This window comes from Mercenaria mercenaria, chromosome 3, assembly GCF_021730395.1.
Source record: "Mercenaria mercenaria strain notata chromosome 3, MADL_Memer_1, whole genome shotgun sequence".
Lineage (NCBI taxonomy): Eukaryota > Metazoa > Mollusca > Bivalvia > Venerida > Veneridae > Mercenaria > Mercenaria mercenaria.
In genome coordinates, this window is record NC_069363.1 from 89,907,789 (window position 1) to 89,928,238 (window position 20,450).

Genomic DNA, 20,450 nt, shown 5'->3' on the forward strand with positions numbered 1-20,450 from the left:
TTAAGGAGTACCTTTAATTTAACTGCATTAACAATGCTTCATTCAATAAACTTCATGATATTAAACCTACTCTAGGGGAATTGCACCAGGGGAAAAGGTCTGTTCGCAGGGAGGAAGTTGTTCTTTCTCGTTGTCGAATATGTCATACCCGTTTGTCTCATTCTTATCTTTTGAATAAAGATCAACCCGAATGTGTACCATGTCAAACACCGCTAACTATTAAACATGTTTTAATCGACTGTGTGGACTTTGCTACACAACGCAGTACATATTATGACGTTCAATCTTTGAAAGAGTTATTTGAAAAAGTTTCAGTCGGAAATATTTTATCGTTTTTAAAGCAGATAGGAATTTATCAAAAAATCTGACATTTCATATTTTTATTTACATCTTTGCAATATTATTGTGTTTGCAGCTGATATTTTAACACATACGTATATACTTTTTTACATAACTGATTTAAGATATGCTTTACATTTTTACATAAATGATTTTAGATATACTTTACATTACACATAATGTGCTTTACATTTTTACATGGATGATTTTAGGTATGCTTTACATTTTTACATAAAAGTTTATGCTTTACAATTGGCGTTTGCAATATTATTTCTTCTCAGGGGATATATGACCATTTTGTGTCGATTCGCCGTAAAACCCAACTCACTCACTCACTGTTATTATGTGGTTGCGTTCTACGCTTCCGAAGATTTATTTTATAAATTTTATAAACTGTCGGGAAAAATAAACTAATATCACAGAAATAAACTTTGGTTCAACCTTAATCCTTCTAAATTTCTAAAATGATTTGGTCCATCATTCAATTTGGGCAGTACCATTTTTTATTCGAAGGGGTATTACTGAAAATTTACTGACTGAATAGCAAACAGCGCAGACCATGATCAGCCTGCTCTGGTTACAAAGGCAACTCACTCGCTGCCGGCAGGCTAAAGGTTAATATTGCATGAACATATCTCAGTAGTCAACCAGAAAATGTAAAATAAAACACCAACGGTTTGACAAGAGACTATAATTCTATTTAGAATATTAGTGAAGTTAAAAGGGAAAATTTAAATTAGTGCACAGTCTACATTTACATTGTCACTATGTTACCTTCATTGCAGTATATCTTACATATAGCTATGCTGCTTTTCTTTAAAAATCATCGCATCCAAATAATGTTCAAGTACTTATCGTTATTTTCTAAGTAAATACGCCAGGGGGCCGTTTTATCAACGTGTCGCAGGTAACGACAAAAATTGGTCGCAGACGTTATTCTGCGACTTTGTCTTACGACCGTTTTACTAAAGGTGTCGTAGGATCGATGTCGCTACAATGTCGCAGTCTTTGTCGTAGACAATAAATCACGCGAGTCACAGTCTGTGTATACATTTCCGGTGACGTCAAATTGTTGTCTACCACAAAATGTCAGACGATAAGGTCACTAAAAAATCGAAGTGGAGCGAAGGGGAGGTTATTTTGTTGGTGGAGGAGGTTACCGGGAATGAGAAATTGGGGAGAAAGTTTAGCCCGGACAACACAGCAGTTGATAGGACCAGGTTTTGGTCTGAAACTACTAAAAAGTGAGTATCGGAAATGGTTGTTTAACCCCGCCCACCCAAGTGTTTATAAACAAACAAACGTGGTTGACCTACTTTGTTGAGGCGCTTTTAACTCCTTGATAATATAATCCTTTCATACGATTAAAAGATTTTTTACTTGAAAACATGGTCCGAATTGTCCCTAGTCAAAATAGTTCGACGTTCAGATTGTTTATTCTAGGGCAATCTAAACATCAAAACCGTGAAGGACCAAAATAATGGAAGTTAAATCACAGTACACAGTCGTGCAAACAGGTAAAGTTATTGGTTTTATATATGTAGTATAGGTAGTTTGTATAACACAACTATTTTGAGGTTTCTTCAATTTATTGGACAGTACCAGTATAGTACGTGTAGAGAAAAACCTACAACATAAAACAGTAAAATCATGAACATAGAAAATACGAATTACAATACAACAATAGCAAAATGTGAAAAATACAGATTTCACAAAATAGATCTCTCGCGGTAAATAAGTTATCATTGCATTTAAAAAGAACAAATACTAAAGAAAATATCTTACCAGAATTGACTAGCAAAGGTACACTTATGACATAGTAAATTGTCCAAAGGTAAGGACATTAAATTACTACAGTATAACAATAGTTCTAGAGTAACTTGCGTTCACTCGGACAATGATTCTCAAGAATGAAGAATAGAGGGCCGTGCAATTGTTAGTTCGCGCCAAAAGTTGTTATTTGTGCATGAAGATAACTGACCAATGAAAACGTCTTCTATCTACAAAACAAGTTCAAATGCACGACTGAACATGATAATACAAACACGGAGTACGATACAATATGATACAACGAAACACAGAGTACAAACATGATACAACGGAATACGGAGTACTGATCATCGATATACGACCTGACTATAAATAAATGACTGTGAATCCATTTATCAGTTTAAATAAAGTGAAACTTGACTTTACTACATATATAGGTGTAAACACACAGGAAACGCTGATCGTGTACAGTACACACAAAGTTTAAATCACCAGAAAATGTGTAAGTTTGAATATTATTTGATAATGTTAACATATCAGTAGATTAATGAGGAATTGAATCCCCTGGTAAGCAGTCTAACATGTGTATTATTAGTGTATCTATAGTATCAGTAGATCTATTAATTATTATTCAGATCAATATAAAAAATCTAAGCATTGTTCTAAACCTGCAGTATACTTTATACATGATTGAGTATTTTATGGGCTAGCCTAAAACATATAAATATTTTTATCATTGCTGGGTGACCACAAAGGCATCCAAATTTGTTAAGGTTCATGAAAATTGACACCTTTTAGTTTTAATTGGATTGCTTTCTTAACCAAAAAATCACAGTTTGGAGCCTGTATGGCCAAAATCATATCTGGCTATTATAATTCTATGTGAATGCAGCTGCTGCCAAGATGTGAAACTTAGTCTCCGGTGAAAACCTATTAGAAAGTTTTATTTTTTTTAATTAATTACATTTTAAAGTAATTGACACCAGGTCTGTTAGAAACATGAATTTCTTTATATAATTACAACAATTATTTGTTGTCGTTATATAATTACAACAAGATTGGCAGGTGTATATATTATATTGAAACTAAGCCTTCAGCAGAGTAAAAAATCTAAAGTCCTTAATGACTTTAAAAATAGCTAAAGGAAATAGTCAGCTTACTTCTGAATTCTTGGACAGTTGCTTCTGACTAAGATTCTGACTAAGATTGGAAATTTTTGCAATATGAAAGAAACAAAGAAATACACCAAAGTCAGAAAAAAATGATTATACTGTAAATATGTAATAATTGTTGAATTTAAAAAACACAGTGTAGTAAAATAATAAGCAGTGAGTGGAAGCTTATTTACTTCAGCTGTGGCAATTCAAGATCCATGCAGCCTGACCATAATCTGCACTGTCTGCATGCTGTTCAGTTTTTAATTATCCCAAAAGCTATAAATGGTACTGTCCTAATTGGAAGATAAAGCAGGCCATTTTATAAATACATAGCAGGGTAGAGAACAAAATAACCATCTCAAAGTTTAATTAATGTTTCTTTTCTTTTCTTTTTTCAATAGCTGTTAATTCTTATTTTAATTCAGAGTTTATATTTTCTAATTAATATGAATTAAAATGTAGTGCCTGAATAGAAGTGTTCATTTTGTATATAAACTTTGACTTTTAAATAAAAGATTTGTCACAAAATTTCAACTTGTGTAATCTTTCCTTTTTTATGTAATAGTGACAAATGCAAGTCTATTTTAGAGATATTCCTAGGGACATGGCTGTAAGATATTGGATGTAGGATATAGGCTGGCTGCATTCACAATCTTTAAGATAAAGAAATGTAATATCATAGTCTGTGAGCTTGTCTGATGACAATAATAATGAAACAATTTCTGTATTACTTTAAACAATAATCTGGTATTAACTTTCAGAATCAATGCTGTTGGAGGAAAGGAGAGGAATGTAAAGCAGGTAGAGAAGAAATGGAGAGATCTTAAGGTCAGTGGATCTGTTAGTATTCTAGTGTTTAGAAAATACACAGATTTTATTGTTGGTGATTATAGAATAAATATAATATTATTCCTGTAACTGAGATAAATCATTTAAAGCACGAGAGTCATCTTACACCCTTACACCTTTTCCAGCACCGTTAAAAATACCAGAAATCCCCGTCTGGTATGCAAGAAAACACTGTTTTATAAGACTGAAATGATTTTTTTTCGACTGCCTTTATTTTGCCACAGTCTATGTACTGTGAAATGATTTTTTTTCGACTGCCTTTATTTTGCCACAGTCTATGTACTGTTCATTTGGAGAAAAAAATGAAGTGAAATAGATGAAATACTATTATTATGTCTGCCCTGATGATTATAATATGAAACTGGTAGGTAGACAAAAGTATTATATATACAGAGGAAACCCATTGGATGTTTTTTTCTTTTCTGTATACAAATAAATAATTCCAATTGCAATTTTTTCATAAATAATTTTTAAAATGTTTTTAATTTTCAGTTATGTAACAATGTGTCAATACTGGGTAATAGTATTATATATTTCTTTGTTTCAAATAGTATTAAATATTTTTGTTTCAATTAAGACAGTATAAACTTGTTTTAGTTTAAACATTACTCAGCTTGTAATTTAAAATTAACCTAGTTTTACTAAATTGTAATTAATTGTAATTATGTAGCTGTGCAATTTTCTTGTAGAGCCAAACAAAATCAAGGGAAGTGAAGAGGCGGACAGAGGCCAAGAAGACAGGTGGGGGAGTAAGCGAAGCGCCATGTCTGTCATCTTTGGAAGAGAAGGTAATTCATCAAAACAAAAAATTTCCTGAGTCTAAATACTTTTGTCAAGTTTTGCAATATATTGCTATATGTTTGTATTGTCTACAGGTCTGATCTATCAGTTCCATTGGTCAAACACACACACTTTTTATCAATAAACATAATATCTTGCTTCATTTTTTGAACCATTTATTTTCCCCAGTAGGTTTCAGAGTTGCAAAAATTTGTTAATTCCATTTCAATGTACTCCTTAGATATCTTTTTTTTTGTGTCATGATAATACAAATTTTATTATATATTTTCAGATACTTGGTACTCTACCATCTTGTTCTTTGGATGGAATTCCTGGTGGGAAAGATTCGAGTCTTGATTCCAGTATGCATGGTATTTGAATTACTAATAAGATTTATTTTGTACCCCCATAGTGGGCATTTAGAGTTGCTTTCTGTCCATATTGAAAAGTGACATGTGGCATGCATTAGCTACCCTTAACTTAAAACGTTCAAGAGTTGCCAAACCTCATACAAATGTTAAATGAGAATTAAGAGATGTTGTGCACATAGGTACAGAATTGTCCAGTGTGCCAAGTAGACTTGAAGTAGGGTCTACCAGTTTAAGTTTGAAACTCAAAAGAATTGGTCAGAATATTTGTCTTTATGACCTCTAGGTCGGGTATGAATCTAGGTAATGTGGGATCAAAAAGAAGGGTCAGTCATTCAGATCACAAAGGAAAAGCCTGTTTACACTCCAAAGGCCATATTAATTTTTATCTTAATACAGTACTGTTCAAAAGGGATGTATGCATTGTTTGTTAAAAAGGGATGCATGCACAATGTTTTTTCATAAAAAAACGTTTACTGAAAAAAATATGATTAAAGAAATTTGCATAAATCATTGAAGTTTTATTTTTAAACTTAAAAGTTTTTTACATTGCACAATCATTAATTATGTTAATGCCCCTGTTCATGCCTATTTCAGATGACAGTAATTCCGAGACAAATTTGAATGAGATTTTACAGACAAGATCAGGTCAGTTTATAGGTATACTGTAAATCTAAAGTATTGGCATATGTCTATAAATCTACAGATATTGCAAATAATTAAATAATGTCAGGATTTATTGCAAATTCTATACTGTTCTAAAACTTGCACAAATGTCATAATTAAATTTAGTACAAAACAGTTCTACAGCTGACAGTACATGTAAGCAGTATTCTTAGGCATAAAAATATTTTGTTTCCCAGAGTATCCAGACCCTAAATGAATTTATGACACTGGAGATTTTGCTTTCAACTGTGTAATTATTTCCAAAAAAGTCAGATAGTCATGCACCTGATAAAAAAGTCAAATCTAACTTCCCTGTTTGTTTAGCATGTAAACAGAAACAAAGGATTTTTAGACCTTCAAAGTGGTTATATACAACAAGCATTTATAATTGCAGACAAGAGTATAAATTACTTTTAGCTCATTTGTCATATCTTGACAAGGTGAGGTTTGTGAAAGCTAGATGTTCGTCATCCATTGTGTGTCAACAATTTGTAAAGAAAATCTTCTTATTCTTCAGAACCTCTTGGCAGATTTACACCAAACTGCATAGGAATGATACTTGGATGGTTCCTTTTCAAAATTGCCTAACAAATTTAATTACATACAACACTTTAGTTGCCATGGCATATAGCTTTTAAACTTTCTTTTCTTTTTCTAGGTCCATTATAAAACTGACTGGGTCAAGTTCCATAACTCTGACATGTATTTTGAGCAAATTGTGGCCTTCTTGATTTTTCACTTGCAAGTTACTGTCTCCAAAACTAATGCAGATATTGAAACTTTGCATGTGTTTTCAGGATCATAAAACTAGTCGGCAGCATAAAGTTCAATAGCTTTGTCAAGCATTTTGTCTAAATCATGCCCCTTTTTGGAATAGAAAATCCTGGTTAAAGTTTTGCATGCAAGTGCATACAGCTATAACCTTGAGGCATGCAGATTAGAAATTCATTTTTTCTTGCCAACCTCACTGGGTCGAGCCCCTTAGTCTAACATGTATTTTGGGCATATTATGTCCCCATTTGGACTTAGAAAATTCTGGTTTAGATTTTACATGCCAGTTACTACCTGCAGAACAAATGGTGATATTATATTGAAACTTCACATGTTTTAAAAGTATTTGCTAGCATCAAGTACCATAAATCTGACATGCATCTTCATCAAATTGTGTCCCCTTTTAAATTTGAAACTTGTGGTTAAAGTTTTGAAAATAAAGTTTAACATGCAGGTCACTATCTACAAAACTAATGCAGATACTGGATTGAAACTCTAGAGATATTTTAACATTTAGGGTAATATTTTCCTGCTTCTTGGACAGTAATTCGAACAGTCAAGCATTCGCTGTCTAACAGACAGCTTTTGTTTATAAAAAAATGTTAGTGGTAGACCTTTTTCATTTTTTAGCTCACCTGAGCACAAAGTGCTCAAGATGAGCTTTTGTAATGTGATCACCCTGTGTCTGTTGTCATCAACAATTTGACTGTTAACACTCTAGAGGTCACAGTTTTGGCCCAATCTAAATTAAACTTGGATAGAATGTTACCCTCAAATAATCTTGGACAAATTCGATATTGGGTCATCTGGGGTCAAAAACTAGGTCACCTGGTCAAATCAAAGGAAAAGTTTGTTAACACCCTAAAGGTCACAATTTTGGCCCAATTTTAATTAAACTTGGTCACAATGTAACCCTCATTAAAATCTTGGATGAGTTTTATATTGGGTTATCTGGACTCAGAAACTAGGTCACTAAATCAAATCAAAGGAAAGGCTTGTTAACACTCTAGATGTCACAATTTGGGCCAAATCTTAATAAAACTTGGTCAAAATGTTACCGTCAATAAAGTCTAGGACGAGTTTGATATTGGGTTATCCGGGTTAAAAAACTAGGTCACCAGGTCAGATCAAAGGAAAAACTTGTTTACACTGTAGAGGCCACATTTGCGACTGTATCATCATGAAACTTGGTCAGAATGTTAATCTTCCTTATCTATAGGTCAAGTTCAAATCTGGGTCAGGTGGGGTCAAAAACTAGGTCACTAGGTCATTCAAGGGAAAAGCCTGTTAACACTAGAGGCCACATTTATGAATGTATCTTCGTGAAACTTAGTGAGAATGTTAATCTTGATGACCTTTGGGTCAGGTTTGAATCTTAGTCATGTAGGGTCTAAAACTAGGTCACAGGGTCAAATCAAAGGAAAAGCTTTTTAACACTTTAGAGGCCACATTTATGACTGTATCTTCTTGAAACTTAGTCAGAATGTTTATCTTGGTGATCTTTAGGTCAAGTTAGAATCTTTGTCATGTGGGGTAAAAAACTAGGTCTCAGGGTCAAATCAAAGGAAAAGCTTTTTAACACTATAGAGACCACATTTATAACTGGAGTGTAATAAAGCCATTAAATAAAAATGATAATACACTAGTGTAATAAAGCTTTGACGTCGACGTCATTTATAGTATAGGCTATGTCGGTCAAATTGTCTTGTTTATATAGTAAAAGAAAGTGGATTTTCTGATGTTTCGACAAGAAAGGCTTACATGTGATAAAAAGAGTATTACATTTGTGACTTTCCGCATTGAATATATTAAACTCGTTGAATAAAATTGATAAAATGCTTGGCATAGCCTCGCATTTTATCATTTTATTCAACTCGTTTAATAAATTCAATATGAAAAGACACTCGTGTAATATTCTATATTAATTTTAATATGATTTAGTGCATTACACAAATCTAATATTACTTTCAGTGGAATATATTGTCTTACAAGCTGTTATTTGTCAAATACACATTAATGTGTATTATTTACATTTGAAATATCAGGACTTTTACACATTTCACTGTAATTTTCCAGAGTTTTATTTTCTTTGTTGTTATAGTAATATGAATAATTTATTGTATAATTTCATAATGATTTAGCTTCAATAAATTTGTTAACTTATCCTAACTGCTGTCAAATGTTAGTTTATTATCAATCAAACCATTATGAAAAGACACTTGTGTAATATCCTCTATTTGTTCAATTATTCAGAATTATACGAGAACAAACGGTATTTGGTCATATAGGAAAACTGAGTCTGTATTGACAATAAGTTCTAACTTGGCTTTTATGAATCATTGTTGGAAGTTAAAACGTTTGCTTCATTGATAACTAGGGGAAGTCAAGTCATAGAGATTCTATAGATGACAGGTATAAACCATATACAGTACAAAATGTACCTCTTTATGAATGTGTCACTTTATGTACCAGACACTTTATGTACCAGCACTTTATGTACCACTTTGGACACCTTATGTACCACATATATGATATATAGTAGATGATCATTTTTGTTTTGATTTGATGAAAATGTTTTATTTTATGTTACTTGAAATGTTTTTTTACTAAATTAAATGTTAATTGTCATAATAAGGTAATTTATATGCACATAGGAATGTTAACAACATTCTATGGACTTAAGCTGATTAAATCAAAGTTGTTTTCACAGGTAATTATCACATATTGACAGTGCTACACAATGAGATATACTATATAATATATAGGTGGTACACTAAGTGTCAAAGTGGTACATAAAGTGTCTGGTACATAAAGTGACTGGTACATAAGGTGTCGCACCCCCTCTTTATAAGTCTGGCTGGCTTTTAAATACAAGAACTCGTCTAACAGGAAATGCCCCCCTTGGAACAGAAATTATATGCTCACTGTAAGCAAAACAAAAGCTTTACTGTTCTGGCTCAATGTGACCTTGACCTTTTGACCTCTGCTGGTCATGATCAACTTCACTATCAACTTTCATGATCCTAGGCCCAAGCGTTCTTGATTTATCATCCGGAAACTGATTGGTCTACATACCAACAGACAGACTGACAGCCATCTGTAAAAAATATACCACTCCTTCGATGGGGGGCACAAAAATCAGCTGTTCTTCTTCAGGAAAAAAAATGTCATAAAAAAGCAACAATAAATTCCTTGGTCTACATTATTATTTCGGTAAATGCCAAAACTGATGTTGAAAAAACACATTTACAGCAAATCCAAATAAATGATTTCATTGAAATAATCGGACCAGCCGTGACCTTTTCTCCGAGCCAGACCTTGATGGTGGCAGCTGGCATACAGAAATGTCATCACTGGTGTCACGTTCTGCCAAATCTTCATTCAGTGGTATCTGTCTATCAATACAGAAGTTGTGAAGCCTCACACAAGCTTCTGCGACTTTGCAGCACTTGCTTGGTTTCAACATCAGACATCCCCCGGACTTGTGTAAACACCTGAAAAAGTTAACAATGGTTTATTCATGGAATAGGGAGGCAGAAAATTTTGGAGAAAGTCATTCAAATGTTATACAGTACTAAGCTATAGTTTTACTGATTTTTTTCAATCTCTGTGGCACAACAAGTTCTCACCTAGAGATAGCTAACTTACAATGTAAAGTTATCACTCTCAACACTAACTCACAGTAGAGTTAATCAATGGGCTATAGAAATATTTGTCTTACTTCTGTGTATTAATGAAACCAACATAGTTGTCAAGTTTGAATATAATCGATTCACAGGTTAGAGATCGAGTCCTGGAAACATGATAATATCAGAGATCACTATTACTATATTACAGACTTATGCTTACTGGAACAGAATAGTAGGAAAGCACTTGTATGTCAAACAAAACTAGAGCTATCACTAAAGGAGATGAGAATGTACCCCCAGCCCCCCACCCCGCCCCCTGCATAATTATGTGGACTGTATGTATACAATATAGTAACAAAAAGCAAGTGCCATAACTATGCAGAATATTTATCTAAAAGAACAAAACATGCCCCATGCACAACTAGAGTTGGTAATGATCACTTGTGTGAAATTTCATTAAATTGTGTGCAAGGGTTCGAAAGATTAGGCGCGCATAAGATTGCATATGCAGACTGTATGTACATAGTATGTTAACAAAAACAAAGTGCCATAACACTGCAATTTTTGTTCTTGAAAGAACCTAACATGCCCCATGCACAAGTACTGTTGTTACTTATCACTTGTGTGAAGTTTCATTAAATTATGTTAATGGGGATGAGGAGAGATGGTGCGCACAAGACAGTGTCTATGTATATAGTATAGTAACAAAAACCAAAGTCCCATAACTCTGCATTTTTTTCTGGAAGAACCTAACATGCCCCATGCACAACTACTGTTGTTACTGATCACTTGTGTGAAGTTTCATTAAATTGTGTTAATGGGGATGAGGAGAGAAGGTGTGCACAAGACTGTATACACCCCCTTACAACTTTGTTGTTGGGAGCGGGGGTACAATTACTCATATGTACAAATAACATAAGCTTTTTATTTTCTGAAAATTAATATACAATTATTTTAGGAAGTCATATCTTACTACAGTAATATTACATTAAAGGTCAAATCTTAGCAGAAAAGGGTTCAAGGTTTCTTTCTTTAACATTTATCATGATGTTATTGCACTATGCCGACAAGGTTAAGAATATAAACAAGAAGCTGCTGAAATTACTTATGTTTCAACTATTTATATGCTATGAACTTACTAGGTATTTACATGTATATATATTACCTGAATCTGGATTTAAGAACCCCAAAAGCCTTTTCTACAACAGAACGGCCAGAACTGTGATGATTGTTAAAGTTTACTTCAGCGACTGATGAAGGATTTAAGATTGGTGTCATAAGATAACTCCTGAGTGGATAACCACTGTCTCCAAGGAGATATCCTAAATCAGCAGACTCCAAAACATCCTGGAAAAAGTACACACATGAAATTAAAAATCCTTCTTTATAAGCGTGCCAGAGAAAGTTCTACATCTGACTTAATGCCTCTGTTATATAACAAAAATGAAATACTAAATATATTGATGTGTTATGTATATTTTAAAAATGAAAGTATAATTGACACACCAGGCAAAAAGCAGACTGTTACACAAATGGACCAACTTATCTGTTTGTGGAAATGTCTGCCTGGGTACAACAATCTTGTGCAGAATTGAAATACTGCTTATTATAACCATACAAAAAGGTATGATTTGCAATGAATGCCTTTGAAAATACCTTCAATCCACAATTGTTGAAGATGAAAGAATCATGTTGAGATCCAGGCCACCTTGCAACAATATCCAGAAATCTGAAAATTATACATGTAACTGGGTTGGTAATCAAGCACATTTAACTTAATATACCATGAAATGGTAGTAATATGTCTAACAAATAAATATAGACTAGTCAACCAATCAACTAGAGCATTTAATAAAGAGAAATTGTTTAAACTTAAAAGACAGTATTAATAAATTAAAGCATCTTTAACTTAACAATACATTGTAAAAAGTGGGAAAAGTGTAACTAACAATCAACACAGGATAGTTTTAAACATTTGATTACTGGAAATGAAATTAAATGAAATGTAAATGAAACAAATATAATACACATACCTCATATTACTGTCAACAACAGCTTGCATATTTATGGCATGAAACCCCTTCCTACAAACATATGCTGCCTCATTTTCTGCTGGGGCCTGTGTTGGCAAGAAAAAGAAATGCCTTTAATATACATAATGTGGTACAATATTAAATATTATGTTTCAATCCTCTTGATGATGGAGACAAATATTTCCAGTTTTGATAACATTGCATATGAATATCAGCCTGTAAATCCATGCAGTTACATTTCAAAAGTATGTTAATACTTTTGAATATTTTCACGATTTTTATTAATAAATAATCATTAATTTACAGAATATTATTCCTATTTTGTGGGACTCACAAAGGACAAGACAAGTCCTTACTTTTTTGTGAAAATTCTTCCAGAGAGTCTGTCAAATGTACTGATACTAGTAACTGATATACCAGTCCACTATGCAATCAGATCAAGATCTTAACTGATTGCTAAAAATATGATTCAAAACTTTTAATTTAATTGCCACTGCCCTGAAATTGATCAGTTCATTGTAAAAATTCAGCAGGGTCAGGTGGAGTTGGTTCTAAAATGCTAGCGCAAGTATAAATTCACACACACACACGCACACAAACACGCGCATAATTAGGACATTTTTTCAATAAAATATACGAAAACCAATTCATACTGTCAATCAAATAAAATTAAAAATTAAGTGCTGAAAAAATTGTTCAATAAAATTGACTGAATGATACCTGTATAGGAATAAGCGTTCCGTCAATTGCTCCTATGACATTTGGCAACCCGCATTTGTTGTAGAAACTGTACTTTGTACAATTCAGGATTTCCAAGGGAAATCTACAAAACAGAATAAAACGTACAATTACCTATACAAGTTTATCAGCTTCAAAATGTTGTCATGTTAATTTCTACAAACAATTGTTTGTTATTGTTATACAAAAGCCTAGCTCTTTACCAAAACTAGTATAACCTTGAACTGTGCTTGCTGAAATATCTCATTATGTTGACATAATTTCATGTAAAATTCAGTTGAAATCATTCACAAGGTTTAGAAAAGGTTGTGTTGTAACACAAATTTAGACAGCCACTGATAAACTGCTCAGCATCTAAATGTCCAAGTAAGTGGGCAGACACAAGCAAAACACATCTGTACAGTCTGATCATGATCTGCAACATGAAACTCCCTATGAATTGTAAATGCTGCTGCCTAAATTGAAAGATGAGAAGGTTTAATACCTTATGGTGTCTAATTTGTCATTAATAGCTGTGACAACTGACTCGACTGCATGGCAGACACTACTCCTGCTTACACCATGAAGGTCTGCTACCTCCGAGTAGAAGCTACCTTTAGCCAGGTATCTCAGTGTAACAAGAACCTGAAATATAAATTATTTTGCAATCATGTATATGACACTGGCAAGAGTAAATAACGGCATTACAACATAATTTACAGAGCTGCATATGTATATACTGCCTCTAGAGCATAGTGGTAAAGTGTATGCCTTGAATGTTGGAGGTCTGGGGTTCGATCCCCGGCTATGTCATACCAAAGGCGTGAAAAAAGGTACTGGTAGCTACCTTGCTCGGCACTCGGCAATGAAAGGGTTACTACAGGAGGTAAAATAAGCACAGATAAGTACCTGTTACTGGATACCAGGTTTGTTGCACAAGAGCTTTGTAGCTTGTGTTGCATTCTACTGTATGGGATGATAAAAAAGCCTGCAGCAGTGTGTATATAATGTATATAATCTGTCTATGATATCGGTTGTCCGATTAGCTCAGTTGGTTGAGCATCTGACTTGCAAGCAGAAGGTCGCAGGTTCGAGTCCTGTATCGGGCTGCACATTTTTCCGCTCCTATTACATGTCTATGATATCCGATTAGCTCAGTTGGTAGACACACACCACAAGATGCATGCGCGCAGTCTTGTCAGATCACAGGAGCCTGAAATTCTATCTATAATGCTCCAAAATGGCTAAATATAAAAATGACCCCTCCTATATAGATATAATTTCAGGCTCCTGTGGTCAGATGCAATGCTGTTCGCTAACTGTCTCAAGTTGAACACTAACAGCATGGATCCTGACCAGACTGTGCAGATCCATTACAGTCACAAAAGCACTTAGCTGGTTTTCTCATGGCACGGCTCATATTTTAGTGCTCTCAGTAGTCAATTAAAAAGGCTCAGTTAGAGCTTACAGTATGTTATACTGTATTAATTTATTAATTGTCTTGACGACATAAATCAGACTTATATCTTATCTTATCTTATGGTAAATGCCAGCCTGTGTGAAAACGGTCTGCCTTGCAGGTTGATAGACAATTCCTCTGCCTGTCTGCTAAATTATTTCCATAAAAGTGACTGGCTTCTCAGTAGATCTATGTGGTTACAGCGAAAGTAACAAAAAACCTGTGCTTTTTAAGGAGTTAACATTTTATTCATTAGCTCAGGTACATTGATATAGATGTAGGGTCCATTATAGATCCTAAACAAACATTGAAAACATTACTCCGTGCTTTCAATGTTTGTTATATTTTTCAAGGTCAAGGCCATGATTTATACAGTAGGGTTACAGGTAGATGGTTACAGGCGCAAAGAAAATGTAAGAAGCGCAAAGGATAATAATTTGGTAAAGTGAGCGGAACCGCAGTAATCAAAATTAAAAGGAGGGCTCACCTGAATTTCTGCACTTATTGAACACGATCTCCGTGTAGGTTTCATCAAGTCGTCAGCGAGTAGCCCTATCAAAGCTTCGATCGACACTCTGTCTAACCGGTATCTAGACATCACCTCAAAATCTCTTAACTGATCCAATCCTATCCTTTCACGGAACAGTCTATCATTTCTCCTTCCTTGGCAATTGTACAAATGCAACAATGCGGCCATATTGAATACAATAGACTGACGTCGCTAAGACGTCTACGACGGCACGTATGTTGTCGTAAGTCTGCGACATTTTCTACGACGTCGTAGACCACGACAAACGTTGATAAAACGGTACCGAACTGTCTGCGACACCTCTAAGACAAAAACATGCCTGCGACATGTCGTAGAACGTTGATAAAACGGCCCCCAGGACTGTTTCCTACAGTCTGAAAAAGTATGGTCAATATTTTGGTAAGAAGCTAATTTCTATTTCTTGTTTAATGCTTTTGTTGTGCATCTCCAATTTTTAGAGGGTGCATTGGGGGCACATAGATTTTCCCTTGTCCGTACGTCTGTTTGTCCGTTCTAATTTTCAAGAAAGTATTTTACATAGATTCATCAAACCTCACAGGATTGTTAAGGAGCATGTGAAGCTCAGCACCTGGTGCTTAACCGGGATTTCACATAGCCAGAAGTCCTTTTCTAAAGTGTCATTTAAGATACGTGCTTGTAACCAAGCTGTGTTAATCTGTGTAGAGGTTGCAGTGGAATTCTTGATTATACAACATCACAGAAATAAAGTGACGCCAATGACGTCACGTAGTATTTGGCATCATAAATTAAACATTTCGTAAATAAATGCGCATTATATCCGAAATTCAGCATAAAAGTACTTTGGGATTAAAAGAGAAAAAGAACGACTACAGTGTTTGTTAACTAATGTGTTACTGTTTTCTCTTCTTGTTTGTTGACTTAGGTGTTTTGACACAGATTTCTAACTTAAGTTTCGATTTTTGCCTTATACATCATCTTAAAGTGATGTATTTCGGTATTTAATTACAATGAAGCTATCTATTTGTAGACTCAATTAAGTGAGCACTTTTTAGAATTAACATAAGCGCGATTTAACTTTTTAGACTTCTTGACTGTGTACATTTCCTTAAAAGGGTATATAGTATTTACGCAAGAAAACATCCCAATTTCAGGAAATTTAGAATGTTAAGCACACCCTGACGTAAACAAATATTTTGTAATATTAAAGTTTATTTTTATGATAATAACAAAATGAATATCAGATAAAGCATAAACCTCTTGAAATCATTTCAAAATTACCACAGGTATATACTCTTAAAACACTTTAAGTAGGTGCCATCCTCCATAAAAGTTCGTTTGCTGTTGACAAATTATTTATTTCCAAACAAATGTCCGACAGTAAAAACTTTTATATTTTGTGACAGAGGGCTCGGATGAAAGAAATTTCAATGATAAAAGTCCTAACCTTGTGCAAAAAATACGTGAACACATAAAATATTTTAACTATTGAAGTAATTGTGTCATTCATGCCTAGATATAGAGAACTTGTTTGCTGTATTCTGAGTAATCAGCTGTAAATAAAAGTCCATGTCTGACGTTTGCGGTGTGCTTTGTTTGATGTGATGGATTTACTACAATATATATTCCATCTGGTACACTTTAACATAGCTATAAGCTGATTTTGAATCAGTCCGAGTGATTAAGCCCTAAGTAACTTTACGTTTGTTCTGCATAATGCTTTCTAGGAGAATATCCACTTCCCAACCTTTTATGATGATTGAAAGCTCATTAGAACATCTCTCATTATTGTATACTAATATTTGTTGATTAATTAGGTATTAATACATCCAGAACAAAAAAAATCAGTGAATACATTTTCCGTACAAAGACCATTATAATGAAGTGAATGAGTTTTCAAAAAAATAGGAATTCTGATATATGGTACATGCATAATACCTCCAACTAAACTTATGCATTAACAATTACATGTATTTACGATGTGGGTTACTACAAAATGTTCTTAGATAATACTGCACTTAAATTTTTACAATTGGTACCTGTCAATTAGGCTGGTGATTTAAATGATTTAAAACATGCCTTTCTTTGGTCTGCCTAATCAAACTAAATTCTGCGTTTAAAATGTTTTAATCACATTCATTTATAAACAAACTTTGCTTTGACTGATTACCACTATACGGTGAATGACATAATTATATAGCTGATACAATTAACGACTCCTGTATATAGGATGTAACAGACAATGCAAATTTTTAGAGACTGCAGTTTACCTTAAGTAATGTATATGTTTCGCTTAAGAAATCATACTAAAGAATTTGGAAATGGTTTCAGGACACCCTCGTCTCCATACACCTGTTTAATGAAAATGTTAGAAATTGAGTCTCGAAAGAGGACAATTTAATGCTTGACATCGTTTTTTAATAAACTTGCAAAAATTCATAATTGTCTTGATATTTTGACAATATTTTCAAAATACCTGTATAAAGTCACCTTCCATGGAATAGAAACAGAAACTAAAACTGATTAATTTGATTAAACGCCTATTTCTATATAATGCCATATTCAATGGCGTTGTACATTTGATTTAACAAACCTTAAAAATATAAATGATGAAATGTATAAACTCAGATTTTTTTTAAAAAACTATCACCTGCTGTTATCGCATATATAGCAATTATCAAAAATTTAAAACAATGCCATGAAGTCTCTGAAATACAGTGTCTTAAGATTTTTTTGAATGTATCAAGTGATTTACTTTTGCGTAATTCTAACGGCAGCTAATTTCACAGTTTTGGACCAATAGTACAGAAACTTCTATCATTAAATGTTTTTGCACTTGTTATATGGAACAACATAACGACATTCAGAATTTTCTGACGATTTCAAACATTGTCTTCTAGGAACATACTCTGTAAGCAATTCTGTTAAATACATGTGTGACAGCTATACCTTGAACTCAATTCCTGCTTTCACCGGCAACCAATGTAAGTCATACAACGCTTGTTTGGAACTGTCAAATTTCCTCCTGTTAATGACAAGTTTTGCACACATGTTTTGAATACGTTACATCTTACGCACCTCACCGTTAGCTACACCATACAGTATGACATTGCAGTAGTCCAGATGTGAAATAACTAGAGACAAAACTAAAGCTTCAGTGGCTGCTTTTGTTAAATATTTTCGGATGTTCCTAATTCGTAGGTAATTCAACATGGCTGTACGTCATTTGCGATATACATGATCCTTAAAGTTCAATGTTTCGTCAAGAAATGCACCAAGATATCTAATTGTGCTTTCATGTCTGATACCATCACCAGCAATGTTAATCGAATTTGTAAAACATTTGTTCATTTGAGGTCTGCTACCAAACATAGTAAATTTAGTTTTTGAAGTGTTCATTTTCAGTTTGTTTCTATTCATTCAGCCATTGATTATAACTGCGCACCGTTCGGATCTCCGACCGCTGGTGATTCTACGGAAGCAGATGTGGGACGAAAGCTTTTATTTGCTATATGATCATCAGCAAAACCGTAGACTGATATGGATTTGGGAATGACATCAAAAAGAGTTCAAGCATAGGAGAGATACAGCCTCGGACCAAGTCAACTGCCATGGGGCGCACTGCAATCAAGATGGCTGTCTGATGAATATGCATTTGGCCTAAAGCATGAGTCTACCCATTGAAGGTCTGTTTCACAGACACCATACTGTGCTTTTAGGACATTTAGCAGAATATCTTGGTCGTCAGTGTCAAATGCGGCACTTAATACAATTGCAATAAGGGCCGTGACTTCCTGTTTCTCCATACTACTTAGAAGATCATTAACCAACCGAAGCAGCGCAGATTCACTGGAGTGATATTTTCTATATGCAGACTGGTTCTTAGGTTAAAGACTGTTTTGATTTACATGTTTGTTTAATAGGAGTTTGCCATTACATGCACGAGTTTCCCGTGCCGTTAACTTAAAATGCGTTGACTGATGAAAGCATAAACTATATCCTCCTTTTACGCATAATGGTAAATAGCCACAATGTACCTTTGATGGTGTATTCTCATTGAAAGAAATTTCCGTTGATAAAACATGTTTTGATCGTAGGGAATTCAAGATGTTAATATAATTTAAAATGTAACATACTGTAAAACTATCATAACATCAAAAGATATAATTTATAGACAAAAAGATTGCTTATGATGTTTCTTATTCTAAATATAGTCATGAAGTTTCAGTCATTTCAAAGGGCAAAATGTGGGAAATAGCCTTGCTCTTTAGTCTTTAGCTATATGTTTTGAATAAATACTCTTAAACTGTGTGTACTCCATTTTAGACAGTTGGGTCGAATCCTACCATTCTGAAAACAAAGCATAGTTTCAAACATGTTTTTTTTTATTCACTTGTAGTTCAGGAAACCCGTACACCTTCAATTAATCTTTCTCCTCGTATAACCTTGTCTCCGTTTCTATTTCAATAGTCTCTGTAGTAACAGGTCATAAACGAAAACGCGAAGCAAAATATAAGTGCGTTTTGTCAGATGAAAGGCTTTTGTTACCAAACCCTGTCCTCTTAAAATGAAAATCAAATTCTAATTACAACAAGTATATAAAAAGTGATAAAGGCAGCTATGAAAACAGCATCCTAAATAAATCTTTATGTTTTGTTGTCTATGAATTACATTTGTACCAGAAGATGGAGAAAATATCGCAATGCTGATTGTAAGAAACAGTCACAACCTGCTCTTTGATTTTGGAGACATCTGTTCAACATTTAATGTTTATATACTTCTGGCACTAGTTCAAATAGAATAGCTGAAATATTATATAAAAACGCTACTTAAAAAACCTGTCAAGTACGTCATTTTGCGCTCTGCTGTAAAAATGACGTTAGTGGTCATGTCTGAAGATTTGCAACTGCAAAATGGAGAATAACAGAGGACTGAAAAAAGAACACTCTGTCGGAAATATCGTCAACTTAGATCTGTGAAAATTTCATAACCAGTAGGCGGCGCATATTACCTTAATACATTTTCAAACCCGGTACAGCAAAACCATAAGGAAATCTATACATGCCGTCAACAACATTAAATCAGCAGACGACATTTACTCACCAATCCTACGACCTCACGAATCGGAATTGAAATGCTCTGATTTATAATAATGTCACAGATAAAAGCTTTCCTGTAAGGATACATTACAGGATTGACACTTCGATTTAGTTAAGAAATCTAATGCTGTTGACACCACTTCGGTAGAAGCACAAATGACCAACTATTGGCTAGGTTGTCAAATTGACCTTTTCTTTTTGGGCAAATTGATATTAAAACGAAATATAATTCATGAAACCTTACGTCACATCAATGTTGAGGTCAAAATAGTATCCTAGTATAATAGGGATCCATTAACCCCTCA

General features: G+C 33.8%; 2 protein-coding genes across 3 annotated transcripts; one reads left to right on the forward strand and one right to left on the reverse strand.

Annotated features, from left to right (window-relative positions):
* The first annotated feature begins 1,229 nt into the window (after window positions 1-1,229).
* On the forward strand, window positions 1,230-6,510 carry LOC123549810 (nuclear apoptosis-inducing factor 1-like). 2 transcript variants are annotated; one of them, XM_053539238.1, is made up of 5 exons: window positions 1,230-1,583; window positions 4,028-4,094; window positions 4,805-4,903; window positions 5,188-5,257; window positions 5,861-6,510. In XM_053539238.1, the coding sequence occupies exons 1-5, from the start codon at window positions 1,426-1,428 to the stop codon at window positions 5,932-5,934; spliced, it is 468 nt and encodes a 155-aa protein (XP_053395213.1). In that variant the 5' UTR covers window positions 1,230-1,425; the 3' UTR covers window positions 5,935-6,510. The 2 variants fall into 2 exon arrangements, with proteins under 2 accessions (XP_053395213.1, XP_053395212.1); XM_053539237.1 differs by having other exon boundaries at window positions 1,233-1,583; window positions 5,188-5,266; window positions 5,861-6,502.
* A 3,378-nt stretch (window positions 6,511-9,888) lies between these two features.
* On the reverse strand, window positions 9,889-15,410 carry LOC123556740 (putative nuclease HARBI1). The gene is made up of 7 exons (XM_053539239.1): window positions 15,026-15,410; window positions 13,585-13,724; window positions 13,083-13,185; window positions 12,363-12,448; window positions 11,986-12,058; window positions 11,495-11,676; window positions 9,889-10,194 (listed from the first exon to the last, which is right to left on the reverse strand). Exons 1-7 carry the CDS (start codon window positions 15,233-15,235, stop codon window positions 9,972-9,974), a joined length of 1,017 nt encoding a protein of 338 aa, XP_053395214.1. The 5' UTR covers window positions 15,236-15,410; the 3' UTR covers window positions 9,889-9,971.
* Between the last annotated feature and the right edge of the window lie 5,040 nt (window positions 15,411-20,450).